Source organism: Eumetopias jubatus, unplaced genomic scaffold (genome assembly GCF_037043125.1).
Source record: "Eumetopias jubatus isolate StellerSeaLion01/CBP00866 unplaced genomic scaffold, mEumJub1_p1.0 scaffold_6, whole genome shotgun sequence".
NCBI classification, from domain to species: domain Eukaryota; kingdom Metazoa; phylum Chordata; class Mammalia; order Carnivora; family Otariidae; genus Eumetopias; species Eumetopias jubatus.
In genome coordinates, this window is record NW_028274812.1 from 99,261,028 (window position 1) to 99,284,074 (window position 23,047).

At 42.4% G+C, this 23,047-nt stretch overlaps 1 protein-coding gene across 1 annotated transcript in view; it reads left to right on the forward strand.

Moving 5' to 3' along the window:
* The window catches only part of PKHD1 (PKHD1 ciliary IPT domain containing fibrocystin/polyductin), a 465,684-nt gene that overhangs the window by 136,393 nt on the left and 306,244 nt on the right, over nt 1-23,047 (forward strand). The window contains 1 exon segment of the mRNA XM_028097676.2: nt 5,298-5,454. Within this exon segment, the coding sequence (XP_027953477.2) occupies nt 5,298-5,454 (157 nt within the window).

Consider the following 23,047-nt stretch of genomic DNA (forward strand, 5'->3'; position numbering starts at 1 on the left):
CCAGGCATTGATGGAACTGGGGGTACAGCAGAAATTCAAGAAGCTCTCATGAAGCTTATATTTTATGGGACGTTGATGGACTATAAACAAGTATACAGTGTTTCCATGATGACAAAAGCTTTGGAGAAAATGAGGGTCAGGGATAGAGAGAATGTTGGTCACAGGGACCTGTCTTTTCCTGTTTCCTGAGCCTGCATGCTCAAGAAGGCATTCTGGTGAGGTGTCAAGACCGTTCTTCCTTGTCTTTGTCATCCAGGAGACACTGTGACTGGAGAGAGGCCCCCACTCTGCCTCCTCCACCAGCCCAGCTTGACACATACGCTCACAAATAGGTCTCTGCTGTGCTTGGTGTTCCAACTTGCTGATCAATGACTTCTTTCAAGATGACTCTGGTGGTGTTGCAAGTACATTTAAGGTGACATGTAAGATTTGCAGACACTGCACATTCCCTGAAGTTCAGAGAAGTGCTGACATGCTGTAAGAAGAAAAATTGCATAAGCTTCCTCGCTGAGGCAGGAAAGTTTTTGCTCATATATATATATTCACTATATATATGTATGTATGTGTGTGTGTGTGTGTGTGTGTGTGTGTGTGTGTGTATATATATGGTATAGGTTTATTTGGGGTTGTATGTACTGAGGTAAAGATGAGGGCATGTTCTGGACAGTTCTTAAATCTCTATTTCCACCCCCGCCCCCATAGGCCTGTGAAGAAATGGTTTTAGGGATGGGAATGAGTCATTTGTTTATCTCAAAGAAGAAAACTAAAGCTAAAGGCTGAGCACCTTGGGGAGTATAGGGGAAAGAGCTTATATTCAGTAGAAATGAAACCTGCATTGACCAGCTGGGTTGGTGACACGGAACATGGCTTTCACCAAATACATCATGTTGGTATCAACTGAGAGGCTTTCTGGTATATTGAGAAGATGTCTTTTAAAATACCCTTAGTAGGGGCGCCTGGGTAGATCACTGGGTTAAGTGTCTGACTCTTGGCTTAGGATCAGCTCATGATTTCAGTATCTTGAGATCCAGGGAGCCCCTCTTAGGGCTCTGCACTCAGTGCAGGGGGCTTGGGATTCCCTCCCTTTCCCTCTCCCTCCCCTCTGCTCTTCCCCCTCTGCTCCTTCTCGTCTATTCCTCCCGCTCTGCTCCTCTCCCACCCTTGTGCTCTCGCTCTCTCTCAAATAAATAAATAAATAAATAAATAAATAAATAAATAAATAAAATCTTAAAAAAAAATCCTCTTAACATTCTTTTTTGCCTAATTGGATCGAAGTGCTAGGGATCAGAAGATGAGGATGTTGGAAAGTGAGCCACTCCCACAGTTTTCCTGGAGTGTTGCCCTGGAAGTCGCAGGACTACCGCTGACACAAGGAATGACGCTGCCTACCAGTGTGTCATATGAAAAAGTCAAGAGCCAAGATCTTGTGTTTGTAACTACAGGCTCACTGACACCTTGCAATTATGGCAATATGTTTCTCTTTCACTTCCCCAGGTGGCTGCTGGGTAGTTGAGGCGCATTAATTTTTTAGAACTTTTAGTATTTAACCGTTGTTTTTTTAAAAAGATTTTATTTATTTATTTGACAGAGACACAGCGAGAGAGGGAACACAAGCAGGGGGAGTGGGAGAGGGAGAAGCAGGCCTCCCACGGAGCAGGGAGCCCGATGCGGGGCTCGATGCAGGGCTCGATGCGGGGCTCGATCCCAGGACCCTGGGATCATGACCTGAGCCGAAGGCAGACGCTTAACAACTGAGCCACCCAGGTGCCCCTTAGCCATTGTTTTGCACTGAAGCACGAACCATCCAGAAAAAGGTACACATCTCAAGATACCATTATTATGCTAAGGAGAAGTTTGGGCACAAAGGAAGCTTAGGTCCGCTGAAATTTAATGCTTAACATTTATATTCATTTGAAATCTACCACACCGAATAGCGAAACTGAAGGTGAAAGAAAATAAAAAGATTTCACAGGGAAATACACTCACCGTCATTTGGTTTAAGTTAAATAGAGCTTGAAAATGCAGAAAGCAATGTGAAAGCATGTGGGCCAGACCCAATGGATCAAACCCGTGGGCTGCAGATTTGTAAGTATTCTGGGTTTCCACCTATTTGTTCACCTACTGTATCAGGAAGGTGGTTGCGCTCACATGCATGGATGTTGGTGTGTGTGTGTATATGTGCACATCTGTAAATGTGTGTATGGGATTAGCGGTTGGATGATTCACTTAGGACATTATTTCATCGATTTCATTGAGCACCTGCTATGTGTCGGATACTTTTTAGGGGGATGGGGATTTAGCAACAACCAAAACAAAGTCCTGGCTTTTGTTTGGGTAAACTCAATAGATGATAAAAACATACAGAATTAAAGATCTTACACCAGAATAAAGCAGTACTGGGGACAGGGAGTGATTGGAAGTGCTATTTTATTAAGGAGATAGGGTAGGAGCTATTAATTGCTCAGAGACCTGAATGAAGTAGGAGAGGGACCCAGCAGATATTTCAAGGAGAGGCATTCCGGGAGAGGCCAAGATAAGTGAAAAAATCTGAGTTGCGAGCTTGCTCTGCATGGGTCCCATCTGTTGTCACCATGGTGGCCTCTGGTACATCCTTCAAACTCTTTGAGCCTTTGTTTTCTCAAAAGTGAGGAGGAGGTAACAATATTTAACCTTTCCACTTGCCAGGTGGGGACTGAGTGTAGCAATTTTTGAAGGTGGCCAGGCTGGGCCAAGATGTTGTAACACATGGAAGACAGCTCTAGATAACAGGTATCAGTGCTAATAGTAAGTGTTAAGATGGTCTCAATTAATGGAAGATACCATGGAATGGCCTTCCTTTGACCCTCTTACATACCTAATTAATGTCTAACTGTTCCAGATCTTTTCACCGTGAGGGTCATGAGCTTTGTTTTTTTTTGTTGTTGTTCTGTAGCTGGGGTATGGATCTGATCACCAGGTTCATGTCTCAGGAAGAGCTGTGCTGCTGAGTCCTTCAAACTCCTTACAACTAACTCATCCACACCCCATCTCACCAGGCTTGCTGGCCTTCCTTAAGACTCTGAGCTTCAGAGGCTGGTTTGGAGGAAATGTCTGGGTTCCTTTTTGGGATACATCTCCCTCACCTCTAGCCCTTGCCCCGAGTTCGTCCTCAAACTTTGGTGCGGAAGTGTTATCTGATGGATCATGAACAGGACAGTTCCCTGGGCCCCACCTCGTGAGCCTCTGATTTTTTCATGGTGGTGCTGAGGGACTCTGCACCTTACACAGCTCTAAGCTGAGAGACTTCCTTTAAAATGGAGGGACAGGATTTCTCTAGAATCTCTCCATTTCTGACCTTCTAGGAACTTAGGCTTTTTTTTTAGGATTTTTTTTTTTTTTTTTTTATTATTTGAGACAGAGAGATACAGAGCGAGAGCGAGAGAGCAGGAGCAGTGGGGAGAGGCAGAAGAAGAGGGAGAAGCAGACTCCCTGCCAAGCAGGGAGCCCGATGTGGGGCTCGATCCCAGGACCTGGAGATCATGACCCGAGCCGAAGGCAGACGCTCAACCATCTGAGCCACCCAGGCGCCCCTTAGGCTTTTTTGAAAGTCCTCTGGTTCAACTTCTCTGCTGTTGACTTTACCTTCTTCATCCGGTTCAGCATCTTCCACCTTCTCACCACTTAATTCCATTCCAGGTTCCTCCTATTCACCCCCCTTTCCTCTTTATGGATTTTATGGGAGTGAATTAAGAGATTCTAAGAACATATAATGTATAGCCTGTTAAGGACCACTTTGTGAAATTTCACCTCCCTTTGCCTAGCTTCAGTGTGAAATCAGTAGAGAGCTAAACTTCTCTCTGACTTTTTGAGTCTATGGATGGTCATCGTGGGGAGATGGTTCATACAACTCGCAAAGATGCTCACATACCAGCCCTTCTTTTCATGGTGCTGGTGCGGCTGATCAATATGCCTTATGCTTTTCCATCTCTTAAACTGAGAGGAGTCACTGGTTTTTTTCTCATTTGTAGGTGGCGAGCATGAAAAAATCCTGCTTTTCCTTATGCTAAAGGCTTGTTGGTGATTGGGTTGGGGAGACAACTCAAGACTATTGAGCTAGGGGGTCAGTACACTCTCCTGGAAAATCTACTGGCTCTTCTGGCTACACATTTTTCCATTTTCTCTCTCTCAGAAATACTCTAGGGTACTATGTCCGTGTAGGTGTAGTTATTGGTATTATAAACATGCCTTCCCTTCTTAATGATCTTCTCCCATCTGCCTCTAACACTTCACGAGAGGACCTTCTAGGCAGTTCTTTTATAGGAATTCAGGCTTCACATTTGGTTGGAATCTGGGCAGGAAGAAGAAGCATGTGGAAAGAGGCAGACACATGTTGTATGTACTACCTTGAGGGAAACACCTTCTCGATTCTGATTTTATTATACTTATCATAATTATAGTCCCATAACTGCACAAGACATTTAGACATGTTTTCGGCCTCTTGCGTGAACTGAATACTGCTTTCTGTGGTTTTCACATTCCTCTTCCGAAAACATGTGACTTCAGTCTGACCATTAATTAAAAAAGGAAAGCTAACAGTTCTGGGAGGGAGACTGGAGGCTGGGTGGGGAGGGGGTGCTTCCTCATCCCGAGTCCTCTCAGCCTCCCTCCCTTCCCCTCACTCAAAGGTTCTGGGCTACCATTTGAAGTCGGTGGCCATTTCACCCATGCATTTCGTTTTCAGCACTGACGCACCAAGCTCAGAGGGAAAGGCAACAACAATAAAAAAAAAAAAAAAAGAGGTAGAGTGGGAGGATGGATCAGAACACTTAGAAAGAGGAATGTTCCTATAAAACAGGGACACTTGGCAGTAGAGCCAGTGAAAAATGATACCAATTACATAAAGCAAAATGCCACCCATCAAGCAGAACATTTTAATTCTCTCTATTCCAGGCTACTTATGACTTTTTGTTCAAGACTCAATACATGTCTGTGAAAATAAAAAATGGAATCGACCCCGTCTGTTAGGTAGAAGGGGGCCTGTCCTGGAAAAAAAAAAAAAGAAGGTCAGAAAACATTAGCAACGGGACATTGTTGGAGAATTCCAGTGGCTGACACAGAGACATTTGAAGTGTAACTTTTCCCCTTCTGTATTTTTCCCTTTTTGAGTTAGTAGTGTGAGGAAGAGAGGGTGACTAATTTTATTGAGACATTTGACATTATATGTAAATTATTTTTAGTTTAAGACGTTTCCATTTAGATTGATCCCCTCCATACTAACCTGCTTTAAAACAAAACAAAACGTTAAACCTGTTTTCCAGGGCAACTTTTCCTTTCAGTTCTGCTGGAGGTGGTCGAGGGCTCACAGCTGGTTTCCTGAGAGAGTGCCAGAAGATGGCGACAACGTCACGGTAGAGAATGGTCAGTCGCTGCTGCTTGATACCAACACGAGCATCCTCAGCTTACTGCACATTAAAGGTCTGTGGAGTTTGGTGGTGGCATTACTCTATATAATTCTATCACTTTGGGGGAGCAGGAGGGAGGGGAACTTTTTGGATAAGTTCCAGAACTTGACTGACAACTTCACTCTGGGAACAAACTGAAATTTCACTATAAAAGGAAGAAGTGGTCAGAGGGTTCAAAATGAAGGCCCTGTCTTTTGCCTCTTGTAAGCACAGAGCTTAATTATTTTATTTTTTTCAAATACAAGAAGGTTAACAGTGTTGTCAAAGAATATGCTTCTTTATTCACGCACTTTGTAGTCATGCTTGTCCAGGGCAGCCCCCACAATGTAGCAAAATGCTCAGAAACTGGTTGACGCTGTTGCCTTTGAAATTCCCTGCCAAGAAAGCGATGTCTTCCTGCTTTTACCCTGTTGTGGTTTTGACTTCCGGGTCCCATGGAAAGTCGTATAAAGAGGCTTCCTTATTGCACAGCCGGCCACATAGCTCTAGGGTCTGGGAGGTTGGACTAGACTGAGAATGCAAATTTCAACTCCTCTACGGCGTCACCAAATGACTGAGTCCTTAGTCCACCTCTGTGACCATTTGTTTCCTTATCTGCTAAATGAGAATAAAAATCACTGCCTACTTCAGTGGCTGATAACAAGGAATGGTGATCAAAGTGTCAGTCTTCACTGGCAAAGGAAAATAGCTTTGGAAATGTGATTAGTTATGGGTAGCTATAAAACTCTGCACTAAAACACTACTTTTCATTAAAAATATATTTAACACTTACAGGGGCATTTGCTCTTGTTGAATAAGAGAATGGTTACATAAGGGAAAATAAAATATTTTGAAAGGGATAAACCGATGTAACATTGATACCTGTCTCTTATGGATGGCATCAGGTTTTTCTGATGAGGCATCTTACATTCTGTATTTTAGAAGGTTTTTTTATCTCCCTGGTAGCAAGGAAGAAGTTTTCAGACAAATGAGTTAATTAGTACCCTTTAAGTAAAATGGTCTGTCAGCTTGGGCTCTTGACCTGTCTTTGTGTGTGTGTGTGTGTGTGTGTGTGTGTGAGAGAGAGAGAGAGAGAGAGAGAGAGAGACCAGTGGCTTTGGGGAATACTGACTTATTGATGGACATCAACTACCTAAGGACTAGCAATGACAGGAAAAGTACAGACTTAAAATTTCAACTTAAAGATGCTCTTTGTAGACCTTTAACCAGGAGTCAAATGCTGCTGGGGGATGGGATGACCTTTAGGCTCTCAGGGTCTTTGCCTTATTTTGATATCATTTGGGAGAACTTTCCCAGCAGAAGCCTTGCCCAGCTGAGTCTCTGGATATCCCATTAGTTCCAGGCTCAATCAAGGAAAGGTGCTGATAGGGCCAGAGACTGAAGATAGGGGACGAGGCATCAGAGAGAGAGCAAAGGCTAAGAGAAGGGCAAGGACATGTGGAGTATACACTGGGCTTCTCCCTCTTGGAGATTTCAAGATCAAAATAATGCAAATACTTGCCCCAACCTGTCACCTTTCAAAAGTGGTTTTTATTAATATTCACAGTCCAGGCAATATATTTCAGTCTCAAATTATTTGAAGTAAGTGAGCTAGGTTTGGAAGAGCAAACCCTCATCCTGTGGAGAGGGAGAGGGAGTTACCTGAAGGATCCTGTCTTTCTCTTGGAGAGTAGGGCCATTGGTAGGAATGTGAGGCTAAGTAGTAGATACCAGTTTCTATACATATAGGTACAGGAGTTGCTGGCAAGAAGCAGGGTTGCCTGGAATGAAACTGAGTTTTTTGTCATACATGTATGGGTCATAGCTTCTAGAAAGAATGAAGACAGGGAAGGGGCAGAGGTCAAATTTGATTCAGTCAATGACTTATGGATACTTCGTAAGTGGCCTAGGAACTCGTATGACATATGAGAAAAAGCGAAGAATAATGCTTAATGTCAGTAATGTGCATATCACTAAATAAACTAATTAGGGAGCAAATATAAAAAAAGTAAAATTTCTGATTCTAAAATAATGTGTTGCAAGAAGTTAGGCAGAATCTGGTCCAGAGGACTCAGGGTATCGAGGATGTTAGATTAGAACTGGGTAGTGGAGAGGAGGTGAAGAGCCTATTATTTATGAATGAGACAAGTTTTGAGCATCCATATACACAGAGAATCTAAATTTGAGGAACTTCCCCATCTTGCATAATGGAACCGTAAATATTCAGTGGCTCAGGCCAAAAACCTTGGAATCATCCTGGACTTCTTTTCTTTTTCTCACATCCCGTGATCAAGCCATCATTGATTCTTGTCTAGACCTTTGACATGTGTCTCATATATCAACACCTCCATTGGTACCAACCTAGTCCTAACCAACATAATTTTTGGCTGGGACCATTTCAAATGGCCTTGTAATTGGTTCTCGTGTTTCTGATTCTTTGTCTTCCTTAGTAGAAGACCCCCAATTTTTATTTGGGGCAGCAATGTATCCAGCTAAAATGCTATATTTCCTGGCCTTCTTTGCAGTTAGACACAGCCTTGTGGCTAAGAGCTCGTCAATGAGATATAAGGGGAGGTGTGGCACAGGACATCTGGGAAATGTCCTAAAGTAGAGTGGACCCAATAGGAGGCATGCCCTATTGGTCCTTCCTTCTTCCTCTTCTTTGCTTCTTGGAATGTAAATGTGATAGCTCCATTTTCAGCTGCCGTCTTGGACAATGAAGTGGCTCATTCAGAATGGGGAAGCAGAAAAATGGGAGAAACCCAGGACGCTGATGAATTTGGAGTTGCCTTAGTAGCATGGAAACTTGGATTGCCTACCTCTGAAGTTACTTTATGTGTTTTAAATCATTGGTATTTGACTTTTATGCCATATGCTAAAAATAAACCCCCAATAGTTTATTGTACACATCCTTTAAAAACATGTCAGATCTTATACTTCTTTCCTCTAACACCTCTCAGTGGCTTCCCATCTAACCTTACCATTATCAAACCTCTGATCTCTTCATTGATCCATCTTCCTCATTCACTCACTCTTTTCCAGCTCTTCTAAAATTATACCAGGTGTACACCTACCTCAGGCTTTGCACATAATGTCCTTTGCCTGGAATATTCTTCCTCCAGCTATTCATGTGGCTCACTTATTTTGTTTGCTCGTTGAGAAAATGTCAACTTATCAAGAGAGGCCTTGCTGGTCATCTTTTCTGAAATTGGAACCACTTCTTATTTATTTTGCTTTACCTTTCTTCATAACATTTATCACCACAGAACATATTATAAATTTCCTTGTTTGTTTATAGTCTGCTGCCTCTGCTAGAAAAAGCTCAAAAAGGCAAATGACCTCAGCAATTTATTTGCTACCGTCTCTTCAGTGTCTAGGGCACCAAATATGTGTTGATGGTTGAATAAAACCATATGTTGATGGTTGATGGACAAGTAAAATGGTGCAGAGTTCAGATCCTGGATGAAATCTAAGAAGCGTAATTTTTTTTTAAGATTTTTTTTATTTATTTATTCATGAGAGACAGACAGAGAGAGAGAGAGAGAGGCAGAGGGAGAAGCAGGCTCCCAAGGAGCAGGGAGCCCGATGCGGGACTCGATCCCAGGACCCTGGGATCATGACCTGAGCCGAAGGCAGACGCTTAACCATCTGAGCCACCCAGGCGCCCAAGAAGCGTAATTTTTAAACTCTTGCTTTCCTGATTATTACTTTTCTTTCTTTCTTTTTTTTTTTTTTGAAGATTTTAGTTATTTATTTGACAAGAGAGAGACAGCGAGAGCAGGAACACAAGCAGGGGGAATGGGAGAGGGAGAAGCAGGCTTCCCGCTGAGCAGGGAGCCCGATGTGGGGCTCCATCCCAGGACCCTGGGATCATGACCTGAGCCGAAGGCAGACACTTAATGACCGAGCCACCCAGGTGCCCTTAATTATTACTTTTCCTAACTTTTACTGTCCTTTGTCGTTCTCACATATATAGATATGTATGTATGTATAGGTACACAGGTAAACACACATGTATATATGCACATACATATACACACAAATGTACATATATGTTTACATACACATATACATATATCTATATATAAACATATGCAGTTATGAGTTGTGAGAAATATAAAATCCATTGGTAGATTATTTTTCTGTTTCTAAAAGGCATTTGAGACTGGTAAAGGACTCCAACTCTCAAAAATCTGGTTGCTAGCATAGCTCTAAACTTTTAATGTTTTCTCTTCTCTATAATATGCATGAAAGTTCTTAAGAGAGAATAAAAAGTTATTCAAATACGAGATTGAATCATCATCATCATCAACAGTAATTCAGTCTCTGAATCTCATTACTGTCTCTCTTTTTCATACCCATTAATGGTATCAAAAAAGTAGCTGAGTGGAATTTTCTTTCTTTTGCTGATACCAACAGTGAAACTAGATCACCTGACAACCATATTTAGAACTACTTTATGAAAATATTGCATCCTCTATATTATTTTTCCATTCACGGAAGCCAGCCTCCTAATATGTAGAAGACTAGGCCCCTACATCAGGAAAACCAATACTTCTATATATGGCCCTCAAGAGTCTTGAATTCTCTGTGCCTTACTTGTATTTCCATCTATAAAATAGAACTGACATTCTTTTCTTACTAGAACAACTTATATAGTAGAAAGGAGGGTTATAAATGTCTTTGAGGCAAAATTTTCACCATTACTTATGATGCTGTACATCCTGATTCCTGAACTTCATTAAAAAATGGCATCTTAATTTTGTGACCATAAGAGCTTCAGCTGTATTTATTGTTATTTTGCCGTAATTAACAAGATATCCAGAACTTTCATTTACTTACTGTCTCTACTTCTTCCTTCCATTTCTCTTGTCTTTTTTTTTTTTTTAGATTGTTTTTTAGGGGGTACTGTTAAACACAAAAGAGAATTAACCCAATCAATTAATACTAATGAGCTTGGATGGAAATAGGCATATTGCCTTGATTTAATTAATTATATTTTTCGTTCTTTTATGTTAAGATGCCCAACGGCCATAGGCATTGCTGAATTAAAATTTATTATTTTATCCCAAGTAATTATGATGAGCCATAATAACAAAGGAGAGACGTTACCCCCTTGTCAGAGCTGTTATGCATCTTGGGCAAGGAACTTGAGTTTGCGGTCTGCAGTTGGAGAAACATTCATATTTTCTGAATGAAGCAATGAATTTCTGCCTCTTCTGGTGGTCAAGCAGTTTGACATAAAGTGGCCTAGAGATAATGATCAAAAAAGGGGGCCAATTATGGGGTGCCTGGGTGGCTCAGTCAGTTAAGCGTCTGCCTTTGGCTCAGGTCATGATCCCAGGGTCCAGGGTTCGAGCCCTGCATCGGGCTCCCTGCTGAGTGAGGAGTCTGCTTCTCCCTCTCCCTCTGCTGTTCCCCCCCGTTTGTCCTCTCTCATGCTCGTGCTCTCTCTCAAATAAATAAATAAATAAATAAATAAAATCTTAAAAAAAAATGAAAGGGCCAATCAGGGGAGGATGAACTCTGGAAACCACTCTTCCCTTGGTGCTGGGCTTTCAAAAGGAAGACATTTCAGTTTCTTACTACTTACAATGCCATATGTTTACAGGGCTTGAGCAGAGACTTGTTTCTAGTCTCTGTGGCTGCTGAATAGTGCACTGGTCTCTTTTAATGTGATTTTCCATTTCTTGGTCTGCTGGTGTATACCAAAGCAGTTAAATGCTTGGCAGGCTTTTGAGCCAGAGAGAACTGAGTCTGAATCTGGGCCTTGCTTCTTACTAGCCCCGTGACCTTGGACAAGTTGCATAGCCTCCATAAACCTCACGTTTCTCCTCATGAGGGTCATGCCTGTTCTAACAGCAGCAACAATAGTGATGATGGCTAACCTTTGTTGTTTACTGTTGTGGGGCAAGTCTACAATGTGTTGTCCAACTCAGATGGATGTTTTGAGTATTATTAGTTGGGGGAATGTTTGTAAAGCCCTTAGCGCAGGGCCTGGTCCCGAGTAAGCACCCAATTAATGACAGGTTTTGTTTTGTTTTGTTTTTTTCCGGACCTGATAGGATAACAGAAGAGATGGCTGAAATATCAGTCCTAAGTTGCAATTTTATTTACAGATAGTGGCTGCTTCTATATACAAAGCAAACTGGATTACTGAAAGAATTAGCTTGGTAATAAGGACCTTGGATTGCTTTTGCTTCTGTTATCTTTGGAATACATATTGAAGTGCTTTTCTTGCTATGGCAAGAGAGGGAAAGACACAGAGATGGCAGTAGCAGAGTCTATCCATTTGGTTGTCTCCATTTTCCTTGTTATTTTGACTTCACGGAAGCGTGTTTTTCTGGCGCTGTTCGGCGTATGGTCTTATTTTCTCCCATTTTTTTGTGGCCTCCAGTTGTGAAGATGCTCAGATCTTTCTAGTCTGTTATATTTGGGATGTCTAGGGCATGCAAATGCATATTCTTGGCCCATTGAGATGAGCCACCTTCGCTTGAGCCACTGTTTAGTTCATGGTGGAGTTTCTTCATCCTTGGCAAGGATTTGAGGAGTTCAGAGTGAGGTACTCAGTGCCGTACCCAGCATAGCCTTTTTGACCCCAGGGATTCTCCACGTGGTGCCTTCTAGTTAGTAAGGAGTCAGGCTCAGTTGCAGTAAGTGCATGCTTCAGATAACGTTTTGCAGTGCCATGATCTGGAAATGCCATGAGGCAGGACTTCCCTGGGACAGAACTTGTGGTTTCTCTGTGCATCAGGTCTGTGTGAGTCACTGGGCAGATTACCCCCTGCTTATAATTTCGACTTCACAGATGTCAGCACGGATTTAAAAGAAATCTATCTGCGGGCAGCCTGGAGCTTTGCTAAAAATGAAATATTCTGCATTAATATTTCTTTCTTTAACTATATAATATCTTGGTCAACATGAGGGAGTTGGGGGGGCTGGTAACATTTGTTACAAATGTTTAAAGTAATTTATAAATTTATATTTTTATAAATTAGAAAATTATAAATTATATAAATTTATATATAGTCATATAAATTATATAAATTTTGTAAATTATAAAATTATAAATTTAAAATAATTTATCTGGAAGTTGGCTGAAAAAGGAGATCGACCGAATTGCCTCCTCTTCCGGCTGAACCATAGCGACCCTTCAAGGCAGGAGGGGCGATCAGGAGGTGTAGACAGGGCAGCAAGGTGGGCTTATTACATTTTGGTCAGGAAATTGGGGGCCTGAGCTGAAATTCAAGGCAGCCACAGATTCTCCTTTAGCTTTCAGTAAGGTGCCGGACCTCAAGTCAAAGTGGAAAAATGCAGATGACGGTGACTCTCTTCCCTTTGTAGACAGGAAGTGCAGTAAAGGAGTTAATGTAATTTCTTCCCTGTATTTTCAAGCATGGTGCTCCAGAATGTGCTGGGCTTTGCAGGAGGCAAAAGGGGAAGCCTGATGAAGAAGTCAGCATCAGAGAGAAATAACTGGACCTTTTTTTGAAATCCACCCTTAACTCCCTTGACATTGTGTGTCTCTGTGTGTCAGTCTTTTCCTGGTGATCTACATATTTAATATTAGAGTGTGTTTTTTAATTCTTTCTACCTTCAGAGAAGGTGCGGTGTAAGGCTATAAGCTCAAGGAAGCAGGAACCAGGTCTGTGTTTGCTCACGTTTATGTTGCCGGACCATTATATCTTCAGGCACATAGTAGGTATTCAAGTAATTGTGGACTGAGCGAACTAATGAATGAATTTCTGACCTAAAGAGGCAGATTAATGTTAGTTGTAGATTTCTCTATAATCAGAGTCCTTCCTGGTATTCTCAAATGTTAGTGGATTAGTCCAGACGGTGACCAATTTCATTTACTATTTGTGTATCAGGAGATCAGAGACAAAGGCTTTTTACTGTGGGGGACACTTGGCTCTGAAACCCCTTATTTTTCCCAATCAGACAATGACTTACATTATTTACCTCCAGAGAACAGTCCCAGACACACTTGATTAGCCTTAAATGAAAGATAAGCCATTGCTATGAGAAAGGACATGCTTTCCATAGATGGGCAGACAGACAGATAGATAGATATTAAACAATTTACAGTTTTATGTCTTGACAACTTGAATGTTGTAACATGAAAAATGCTACCGAAAGGGACCAGTCCCTTCCTAGCACAGAAGCTATAATATTTTCAGTAATGAAAGATAAATATTTTAAACTTCCTTACTTAAAACCCTTCACTGGCTTTCCCTTAGCCTTTGAGATCAAGCCTAAACTCCTAAATATGGCTTATGGAGTCCTTCAGGGTTTGGTCTCTCCTTACCGCTTTACCTCATTTGTTGCTTAATGATTTGCACATCCTGTCTATCCAGGCTGAAAGCAGGACTAGAACTCTGGGATGCTTATGTATCTGGGATTCTTATACATATAAAAATATATCAGAGACCAAGCATTTCATCACTTTCATTTCTCATGTACTGTCATATTCCTGGGGGGTCAGGAAAAAGTAGGAGGTATTCTCATTTTTTAAATAAATAAATTCTATGAGGAAACAACTGTGACCTGAAACCTCCTGAAGTTATGCTATAGCCAATTTATGTTTACAATATTCAGAGAACAATTATATTTGGAACATTTTGAATTGCTTAGAGAAATGTATCAAATTGGAGGGCTATTCAAAACTGTGATTGGGTCAATGCTAATTTGAACTTTGGCAGAAGGGAGGAGATTATTTGAATGAATGAGTAATTTGGTAGCAAGGGAGATTTTTACCTGCCTGGTACAGACTTTAAAGAAAAGGTAGGGTTTTTTTTTGTTGGTTTGTTTCATTTGTTCGTGGGTTTTTTTTTTTCTGGTCTTTTCTTTTTTTTTTTATTGTAATATTCCAAATTTTATTATTTACAGTATTGGAAAAATATGCCCATTGCATACACTTATTTTTCTGTTAAATGCTTAGCTTTTAATAAATTGCTAAGAGTGTAATTGATGGATAGTCAAAGTATAAAAATATGAAAGACTCTTGCTATCTGTTGCCATTTTCTCTCCAAAAGAATTACATCAATGTGCATAGCCATCAACAAAGGCCCCACGTTTATGCATATATGTGCATATGTGTGTGTACATGTGTGCACACATGCTGGTCTTTTCTTTTCTCCTTATAAAGAGCTTTCGTTCTGAGGTCTTAAGTAACTTTTTAGAAATCCATGGAACAGCTGAGGGCCTTGTGTACTGAAATGCCAGAAGCTGTGTTGGTAAAAGGACGTGATGATTTTTTGGGACGCCTGGGTGGCTCAGTCGGTTAAGCGTCTGCCTTCGACTCAGGTCATGATCCCAGGGTCCTGGGATCGAGCCCCACATCGGGCTCCTTGCTTGGTGGGGAGCTTGCTTCTCCCTCTCCCGCTCCCCCTGCTTGCGCTTGCACTCTCTCTCTCTCTGACAAATAAAATCTTAAAAAAAAAAAAAAAGAAAGAAACCAAGGTTTAGTTAAGTAACAATTGATAACGGTAGCTGTAACGACAAAGGCATTTATTTGTATCTGTGTTTCAGTTCCTTTAAATATTTCTATGTAGTTTCTTTTCCACAAATAGGTTTAAATGTTGTAATTAATATAGTTAATCAATTTATAAAGTTAATTTAATGAGTTTTATGTGTCATAGAAAAAGCGAAAGCTGACTCACAATCTTTATCTTCTTTCTCCATTGTCTGTAAAGTTGGCCAATGCACTAAAACCAGGGTATTTTTATTCACCTGCAGCAATTAAACTTCACCTTGACCTTGTAGTAGTAGAGACTGTATTTTTCACATTTTTTTCCTTCAACATCTAGCAGAAAGGCTGGGAAATAACAGCAAATGTTGGTTGAATGATGAAGTGAATTAATCTGCAATCCCCACCTTGTATTTCTCCACCTATTTTAGATGATAGCAAACAGCCCAAGACTATGGACACCTAGATCAATCGCTTAATTGACTAGAGTAGTGGTTCTCAAAGTGTGGTCCCCAGTCAGCAGCATCACCATCACCTGGGACCTTGCGAGAACTGTGAATGTTGGGGCCCCATAGCAGAACTGCTTTGGGCAGAAGGCCCGCCAATCTGTGTTTTAAGACCTCCAGGGGATTTAGATGCACGCTCAAGTTTGAGAACTACTAGCCTAAAACAATAAAGGGAGCCATATATTACTGTCAGGACTGGAAGCCGATTAACCCAGGCCTGCTACTCGATTCCCAAAGGTTATGTGACCCTTTGCAAAGAGCTATGAAAACTTGGCTGGGCACCTTGCATGGGCCAATCCTGAGCACGGCGGTTTTTGTTAGATGTAGTTAGTTCTCTGTCCTGCCAGGGAAAACGGAGCTGCTAAAAATGATTCCTCCTGACTGCTATTGTTTGTGGCTCTGAGTTGGTGATTTTATTTCAGATATGTCTTCTCCCCATCTACATTGCTCATTTGACAGGCATACCAGGCTAATTAAGGAATTAGTATGTGGCATCCATTTCGGGGAGGTGGGTGATTCTTTTCCTGCATCCTGAGAACATTTTTGCCCACACTTTCTGGTTCATATTTTCTTTTTTTAATCAGGCAGAGACATTACAATTAAAATACCGTTAAAGTGATTCTGGCAAGTATTGCAATAAGCATGTTTTTTAATTAAAGCAAGAACAGGGGGATGCATAAGCAGCATCAGCTAAGGGAGAAAATTTCATTTGATATCTATTTTAATTGAAATGAAAAAAAAAACACCCAAAACCCAAAAAAACCATCAGGAAAAGCAGCAGCTGCAGCCTGTGCCGGTGTGCGTGTGGCTTGCTCCCAGGTTGCTAGGTTTAGGTGTTCTGTGCTTGATTAATTAGTAGCCAGCCAGAGAGTCCATTCCCTTTGCCCCCAATCCTTAAAGCCTGATTTATGCCTCACATCCCCCATGAATATGTGAGGGCTCAGGCATCTATTTCCTGAGCTGCTAGTGGATAGGATTATGGAGCGTGCACTGAGCTCTTGGGGGCTCTCGTTTGCCAGCCAAATTGATTTTCCGCCTTTCTGGCTGGGGACAAGCCCACCTCGAAGGCTTCCAGGCTCTGCTCCAGTGGATCAGGCACAAGCTTAATCCGGATCTTGCCAACAAAGGAAGCTGTGTGCATCCCCAGCACAACGTAGGCTTCGGGCTGTGGCTGGCTTCCCCCACTACTACCTTTTCCCCCACTCTCTCACCTCCTCCTGACGCCTACTTCCACAGCCACGTGGTACGGTAGGGTGCAGCAATGTGCCCGGATCACTCAGCCAGCCATTCTTACCCAGGCAGAGGGGGGTCTGTCCATCCAGAATGGATAGTCATCTATAATTCTCCAGGGAAAGGAAATTCCACAAGCTTCCCTATCTATTTGACTGCATAGCAACTGGAAAGATAACCAGATACAGGCTGCTAAACATTTTAAGGAATTATTTGCGGTTGACACAAAAAGCTGAGTGGAGGTTAATCAATAGAAATAAGTAAACTGGATAATTTACATATAAAAATTTAGGTAGTTCAGGCTTTGAGCAATGAATGATCTAGTTTGGGTTATAGATTGATCTAGTTAATTGAAGTGCTCAGATGCCTGCCTGGGTCTTGCGTCCATTCACCTCTGGCTTTCCCTCTGCTTAACCCTGGAGTCACTCTCCCTGGGTTCATTTTATTACCTGCCATTCACCTAAACAAGTGCACTCTTGCTCTGCACCCTCTCTCCCCCGAGTCTCCTAAAAATGACATAATGACATCTTCATCTACCACCTTCACACTTCTTGAAGTTCTTCCTAGAGCTTATGTCTCTACAATCTTCCAAATGTTCTATTCACCTAATTCTTTGAACCACACCCAAAAATCTTGCTACTTTCTCACTTTATTCTAGTTTTTGAATAATAATATTTGACAGTTTGTTTCTCTTACCTCTCTTCTGCTCTCACTCTCCATGGGAGACCTCATTCACTTCTATAACTTCAACTCTTCCTTATTCAACCAGTATTTAGTGACCACTTGCCAGGGCTCCCATATGTCAGGCACTGTTTTAGGCACGGGGGCAATGGGTGTGAACGAAATGGACCAAAATTCTTGCTCTTGTGGAGTTTATTTCTATGAAGAAAGTAGTCAAGTTGAGGAGATTACAGTTTTTGTGAGATTTGCTGAGCAGCATGGAGAACAATGGAGCAGGAAATGTGGAGAGGGAGTTTGGTGGTGTTGGGGGTATTTGCACACAGTGAGGCAAAGGCTGTGAGGCGGGGTAGCAGGAAGGTCAGTGCCGCAGGAGGACTGTGAGCCCGAGGGAGAGCAGAGTGAGATTGTGCCAGCGAGGACCAACCCTATAGGGTTTAGTAGGCTTTGACTCTGAGTGTGGTGGGAGCCATTGGAGACTCTGAGCAGAGAGGTGACATGATAAGGTTTACATAAAAGAAAAGAATCACACTAGGTGCTGTTTTGAGAGTAGACCCTGGGGTGGGGGTGGGGGTGGGGATAGAAGCAGGGAGTTGAGTTGAGAGGCTGTTACAATCATCCAGGGATGAGATGAGAGTGACTTAGACCCCAATGGTAGATGTGGAAGTGGTGAGAAGTGGTTGGATCATGGGGATTGTCTGAAGGAAGAAGGCACAAAATTTCCTGGAGGCTTGGCTGTGAGTGAAATGTTGACCCGAGGATTTTCAGACTGAGCACCTGGAAGAATGGAGTTGCCCTTTGCGGCCTCGGCCGGACTGTGGGATGATCCGTGGGGCAAGGCGAGGAGTTCATTTTCTGGGTGTGCTAAGTTGAGGAGCCTGTGAGACATCTACGTGGAGATGTCGAGTGGTCGCTGGGTGTATGAGTTTGAGTGGAGGGCAGAGGTGGGCCTTGGAGATAGAAATTTGGGTGTCATCGGCAATTAGCCTGTGATGGTGTTTAAAACCCGAGGACAAGGTGAGACACCCGACACATGGTTCAGAGAATGGTACGAAAAGTGGTGGAGACACGCCAGGTGCCAGTAGTTGGGACAATTGGGAGGAATCAGGTGGGGGAAACTGGGGGGGGAGGCTTGAGGCGTGGGGGGAGGAGGAAGACCAGCACTGGCAAGGGAGGGGAAGGAGTTTCAAGAAAGAAGGAGTGACCGAGTGTGTGAGATCGTGCTGGCCACTCAGGACGGGTGAGAACAGAGCATCGGTCCTTGGATTCAGCAATGTGGTTGCCATTGTGACCATGACAGGACCGGTTCCGATAGACTTGTCAGGCAAAGGGCTCAAGGAAAGGGAGGGAAAGAATTGAGGATGGAAGGTATAGCCGGCTCTTTCAGAGTCTTATCATGCAGTAAAATATTTATACTCCAAATTTTTACAGTGAGGGGGAAAACAGCTAGAACAGTGTTGTTGTTGTTGTTGTTGTTGTTGGTTTTCAAAACACGTACAACAAATCGTTTTGCGGTTATTACAGAGGATGGCTAATTGTAGGCTTAGCCAAAAATGGGTTTTGAGGGACTTTGCAAACATTAGCTAGCTGCTGAAAGTTCCTTTTACTTCCCTTTAAAAGAAATAAAAGGGATGTTTAATGGAAAGAAGTGATTACATGTGAAAAGTTGTGTTCATTTATTTATTTTAGAGGGGAAGTAGCAATCATGATGGTTGATTGATTTTTATGAAATTACCCAAGGTCACTTGTGGGACAGACTCGGCTTTCATGAACAATCATAACAAGCCATTGAAGGGTCACGGCCACAGGCCACTTTCAGCCCTGTGCTTTATTTCAGTGTTCAGAAATGTGGTCAAGCTCTATAAAGTGGAGGAATAAAGTCCTCCCTCTGCCCTCCCATACGAAGCCACTACACTGCGCACCGGCCCACTGGATATTTGTTTTAAGCTAATAAAGTGTGAGGATACAACACTCAGGGCCTCGGCGCAGGGCTAGCTTGAGTATAAACCTTCCATTCCTTCACTCTAAGAAGCTTTCCTTTTGGTTATCGCTTTTAATTATTCCAATTAAAAAGAGCTGAATTCCTCATCAAACTCTCTTCTTAATTTACCTAGATTTCTTTATCCTTGCCGCTGATAAGGAAGGAGGGGAGGCTTTTTAGCTGGGAATAATGGTTATCATATTAATTAATTAGTCCTGTTTTTAGTACTCTTGCCAACACAAATCATTCATTTTCTTTGGGCTGAGATTTCTCCCTTCATTAGCGTCATTATTAGCTCCCATCAGTAAATGACGTTTTTAAATTTCTACCAATTTGTTTTAGTGTGTTGAATAGTTGGCTTGATGCGACAAGGGACAAAGCCCAGGTTTATAAATTCACCCACTAATCCTTGTAATCTGCCTCAGATCCTGTTTGGAGTGAGGCGAGGTATATCTACATTAACAAAGTGAAAATAAATCGTACATAAACAAGCCACAGGCAAACTTAACTTAAGCTAACACGTGTTTTTCCTTAAATGTAACTATGATAATTCTAATTAATAAAAAAGCAACCTGGGAGGGTTTGCCGAAGTGGAGAAAATATGAGCTCTTCTGGCAGGTGGTCCTGGGCTCCAACGCTGGCTTGGCTTATTTTAGGCTGAGACAGACCCCCTCTCCCAGCCTGCCCTCTGGTCTGCAAAATATGGAGTGTGATACCAACCTCATAGGCTTCTTTTGATGGTCATTTCAGACAACATGTCTAAAGATTTTGACATAGGGTAGGTGTTCAGTAAGTGTTAGCACCCTTGTTTTCCCTGTAGTATTATTTGGATTTCTGATTGTGTATGGGATACTTTTCTCAAGTGAAATTCAAAGTCCACTGCAGGATGGGTGGTGTCAGGAAAACACAAGCTCCATGTTTCCTCCAGTATTGGCACACCCGAGTGCACTCTTGAAGATGTAAATGTCCAATGTTCTAGAGCTGGAAGGAGTCTCAGTGAATGCGTGGTTCTGTTCTGCATGTGAATAATGAAAAAAACAGACCATCCCCAGGCAGGGAGTAGGGCAGATTTGGAAACTGGGTAATCGGAGACCCAGCAATTTTATGGGACTTACTGAGGGTCCTTCAGAAGCCAGTAGACACTCTGCCCCCTATTTCCACCACTTGCTCATCAAGGTCAGTTCAGATTCCCTGACAGGTTGTAATGGAGGAGGCATGCCATGCCATGCAAATCCATGGTCCACCAATTGAAGAGAATTAGTTGGGACATTAATGACACGTGGCTGGGAATGAAAAGTTTTAGGGAACAGGTCACATTTCTTTCCTCTTGTTCACAGAAGAATTAAAGATTATTATTGCATTTCTAATGATTATTCTTGCCATTGGAATGAGAGTGGAAGGGAAAATTAAAGTCCAAATCGCCAGTAGGTCCTTTGGAAGTCTGGAAGTGTTGCTGCTCCAGCATCAAGCCTATAGATCAAAGGAGAGTTGCTCGCTTCTCAGATAGTTCACCGGAGTGCGCGATTGCTGCGCCATGTTTCAGAAGGAAAGGCGGGCCTGCCAACGGCGAGGTGTTGGAAGGCGGTGGTCCGGTAGTGCTTGAGTGTTGGAGGAACTGTGTAAATGAGTAGTAATTGGCAACAGTGGGGGGCGAGCAGATGAGTCTGACAGTAGCCACTGCCACCACTACATTAAGTGTCTAACAGGTGTCAGACCGAGACCAACGATCTACAAGCATCACTTCAAGAAATCTCATCATAGTTCTTTGAGTGAAGGACCCTTACCGTGCACATTTTTCCCGAGGGAGAAACTGGATACCCACGTGGGGCGTGTTGTTCTAAATTGTGGCTGCAAGGAGAGAACACTTTCAGGGGTCAAGTCCACGTCAGCATCTGGGACTGTTGCTGATGATGTGTGGCTTGGGCTTTAGGACGCGAGACTAGAAGGCTTGATGAAGAGGGCTGAGGAGAGTCGAAGTGCAATGTTGGAGCTGAAGGTCAGGGGTGAGGTGGCCTCCACATTTGACTATGGGGCCAAATGTGTATTGATCACTATCTCTGCTGAGATAGAGGTAAACAAAAATGACGAAAGGCATGTTAGCTTTTTTCTTCGGTCCCTCTCATTCCTCCAGTGCATGTTTGAGTCTTCCCAGTTGTGGTTTTTGGAGAACAGCAATCCCGCTCAATAACCTGGCACATTGGATTTAGGACAAAATTTAGCAACTGAAGAGTCTTGGCTTTCACTGCCGCTCACTCACTGAGACCCTCCTTACAACAGAAGAATCTGCTTTTTGAGCCATTTCTTTTCTGACATGTTGCCTCTTCACATCCTTTGCCTACCTTTGGCTCATTGAGACAATGTATGGATTTATAGATTACATGTAATAACAACATCCTCTCTGAGAAAATGAGAGGGTGTGTGTGTGTGTGTGTGTGTGTGTGTGTCCATAAAGGAAATTCAGATACTTAAATCAGATTCTCTAAAATGAAATAACCATATATCGATTTGCTCCACAATTCTATATTGAGTGCCAACCACCTATCAGTCACTGTTCTAGACACTGACAATACAGAGGTGAACAAAACAGAGAAGACCCCTCACAAAGCATGCCCTCTAGTGAGAGGTGGGCAGACAATAAACACACAAATATATAATATGCCTGATGTTAAGTGTTACAAAGAAAAACGTCTTTGGGTAAGGGGCCAGAGCATGCTATTTTATATAGACTGGAAAGGGAGGGCCTCCACGAGAAGTCAACATTTGACTGGAGACAACAGGGAGTGATCACAGGGATGCCTGACAGAAGAACACTGCAGTAAGGGAGCAACTGAGGCCTGCTGGGGAGCTGACAAGTGGGCCCGCATGTGCAGGGCAGGTGAGCGAAGGCGTGAGGCTCACAAGATGACGTTGCAGGGGGCTTAGAGGTGGGTGGTGAATCATGAAGGGCCTTTTGGAGCCCAGTGTCAGGACTTTGACTTTTATTCTGACTGGGATGGGACATTGTTGTAGGATGTGGAAAAGTGGACCCCTGGCTTTTCTAGTATGAAGTCACAACTCTAACCACTTTGTTACAGGATAGAAGAGTATCGTCCTGTACTTTTGCAAACCACAAACAGGAGGGAGATAGATTTAGTAACTCATGCAGGTTAAAGTGGTTGTTTACATGGGCTGCTTTAATTATGTTGTCATTACAGGGAAAATTCTGCTCGGAATGCAAATAGTCTAAATCCTTTTAAAGAGAAGTGTTATAGAGGTGAAATTATGTTTTAATATCTTAAGTATTTATTCTCACAATATAATTTTATTATAAAATAATATTCCTATGTTACAGAAAATTTGGATAATAGAAGAAACATATCTGTATCAGTTTAAGATTATTTGATTACAAATAGCAGAAACTGACTTTCTTTTATAGAAGGAAGTTTATTGAGAATATGTTGGGTTGCTTACAGAATTGAAGGGAGAGTCTGGAAAATCAGGTGTAGAAGTGATAGTGATCAGGGCATTTTGAAGGAGCTTTGCAGGTGAGGGCAGGGGGCCTCAGAAACAGCAGCTCTTTTCAGGCTCATTTAGATGCCACCGCTGGAATTACTAAACTCTAAACATTTCCAGTCTTTTATTCCCTCTTGTTCCAGATTTCCATCTGAAGCCTGGGTACATGACTTAGGCTATGGTAGGATGGGGTATGGTGATTGATAGTCCTACTCAATTCAGTGGCACAGAGCAATTTCTTAAGGAAATTTGGGTCTCTTATCAAAAGTAA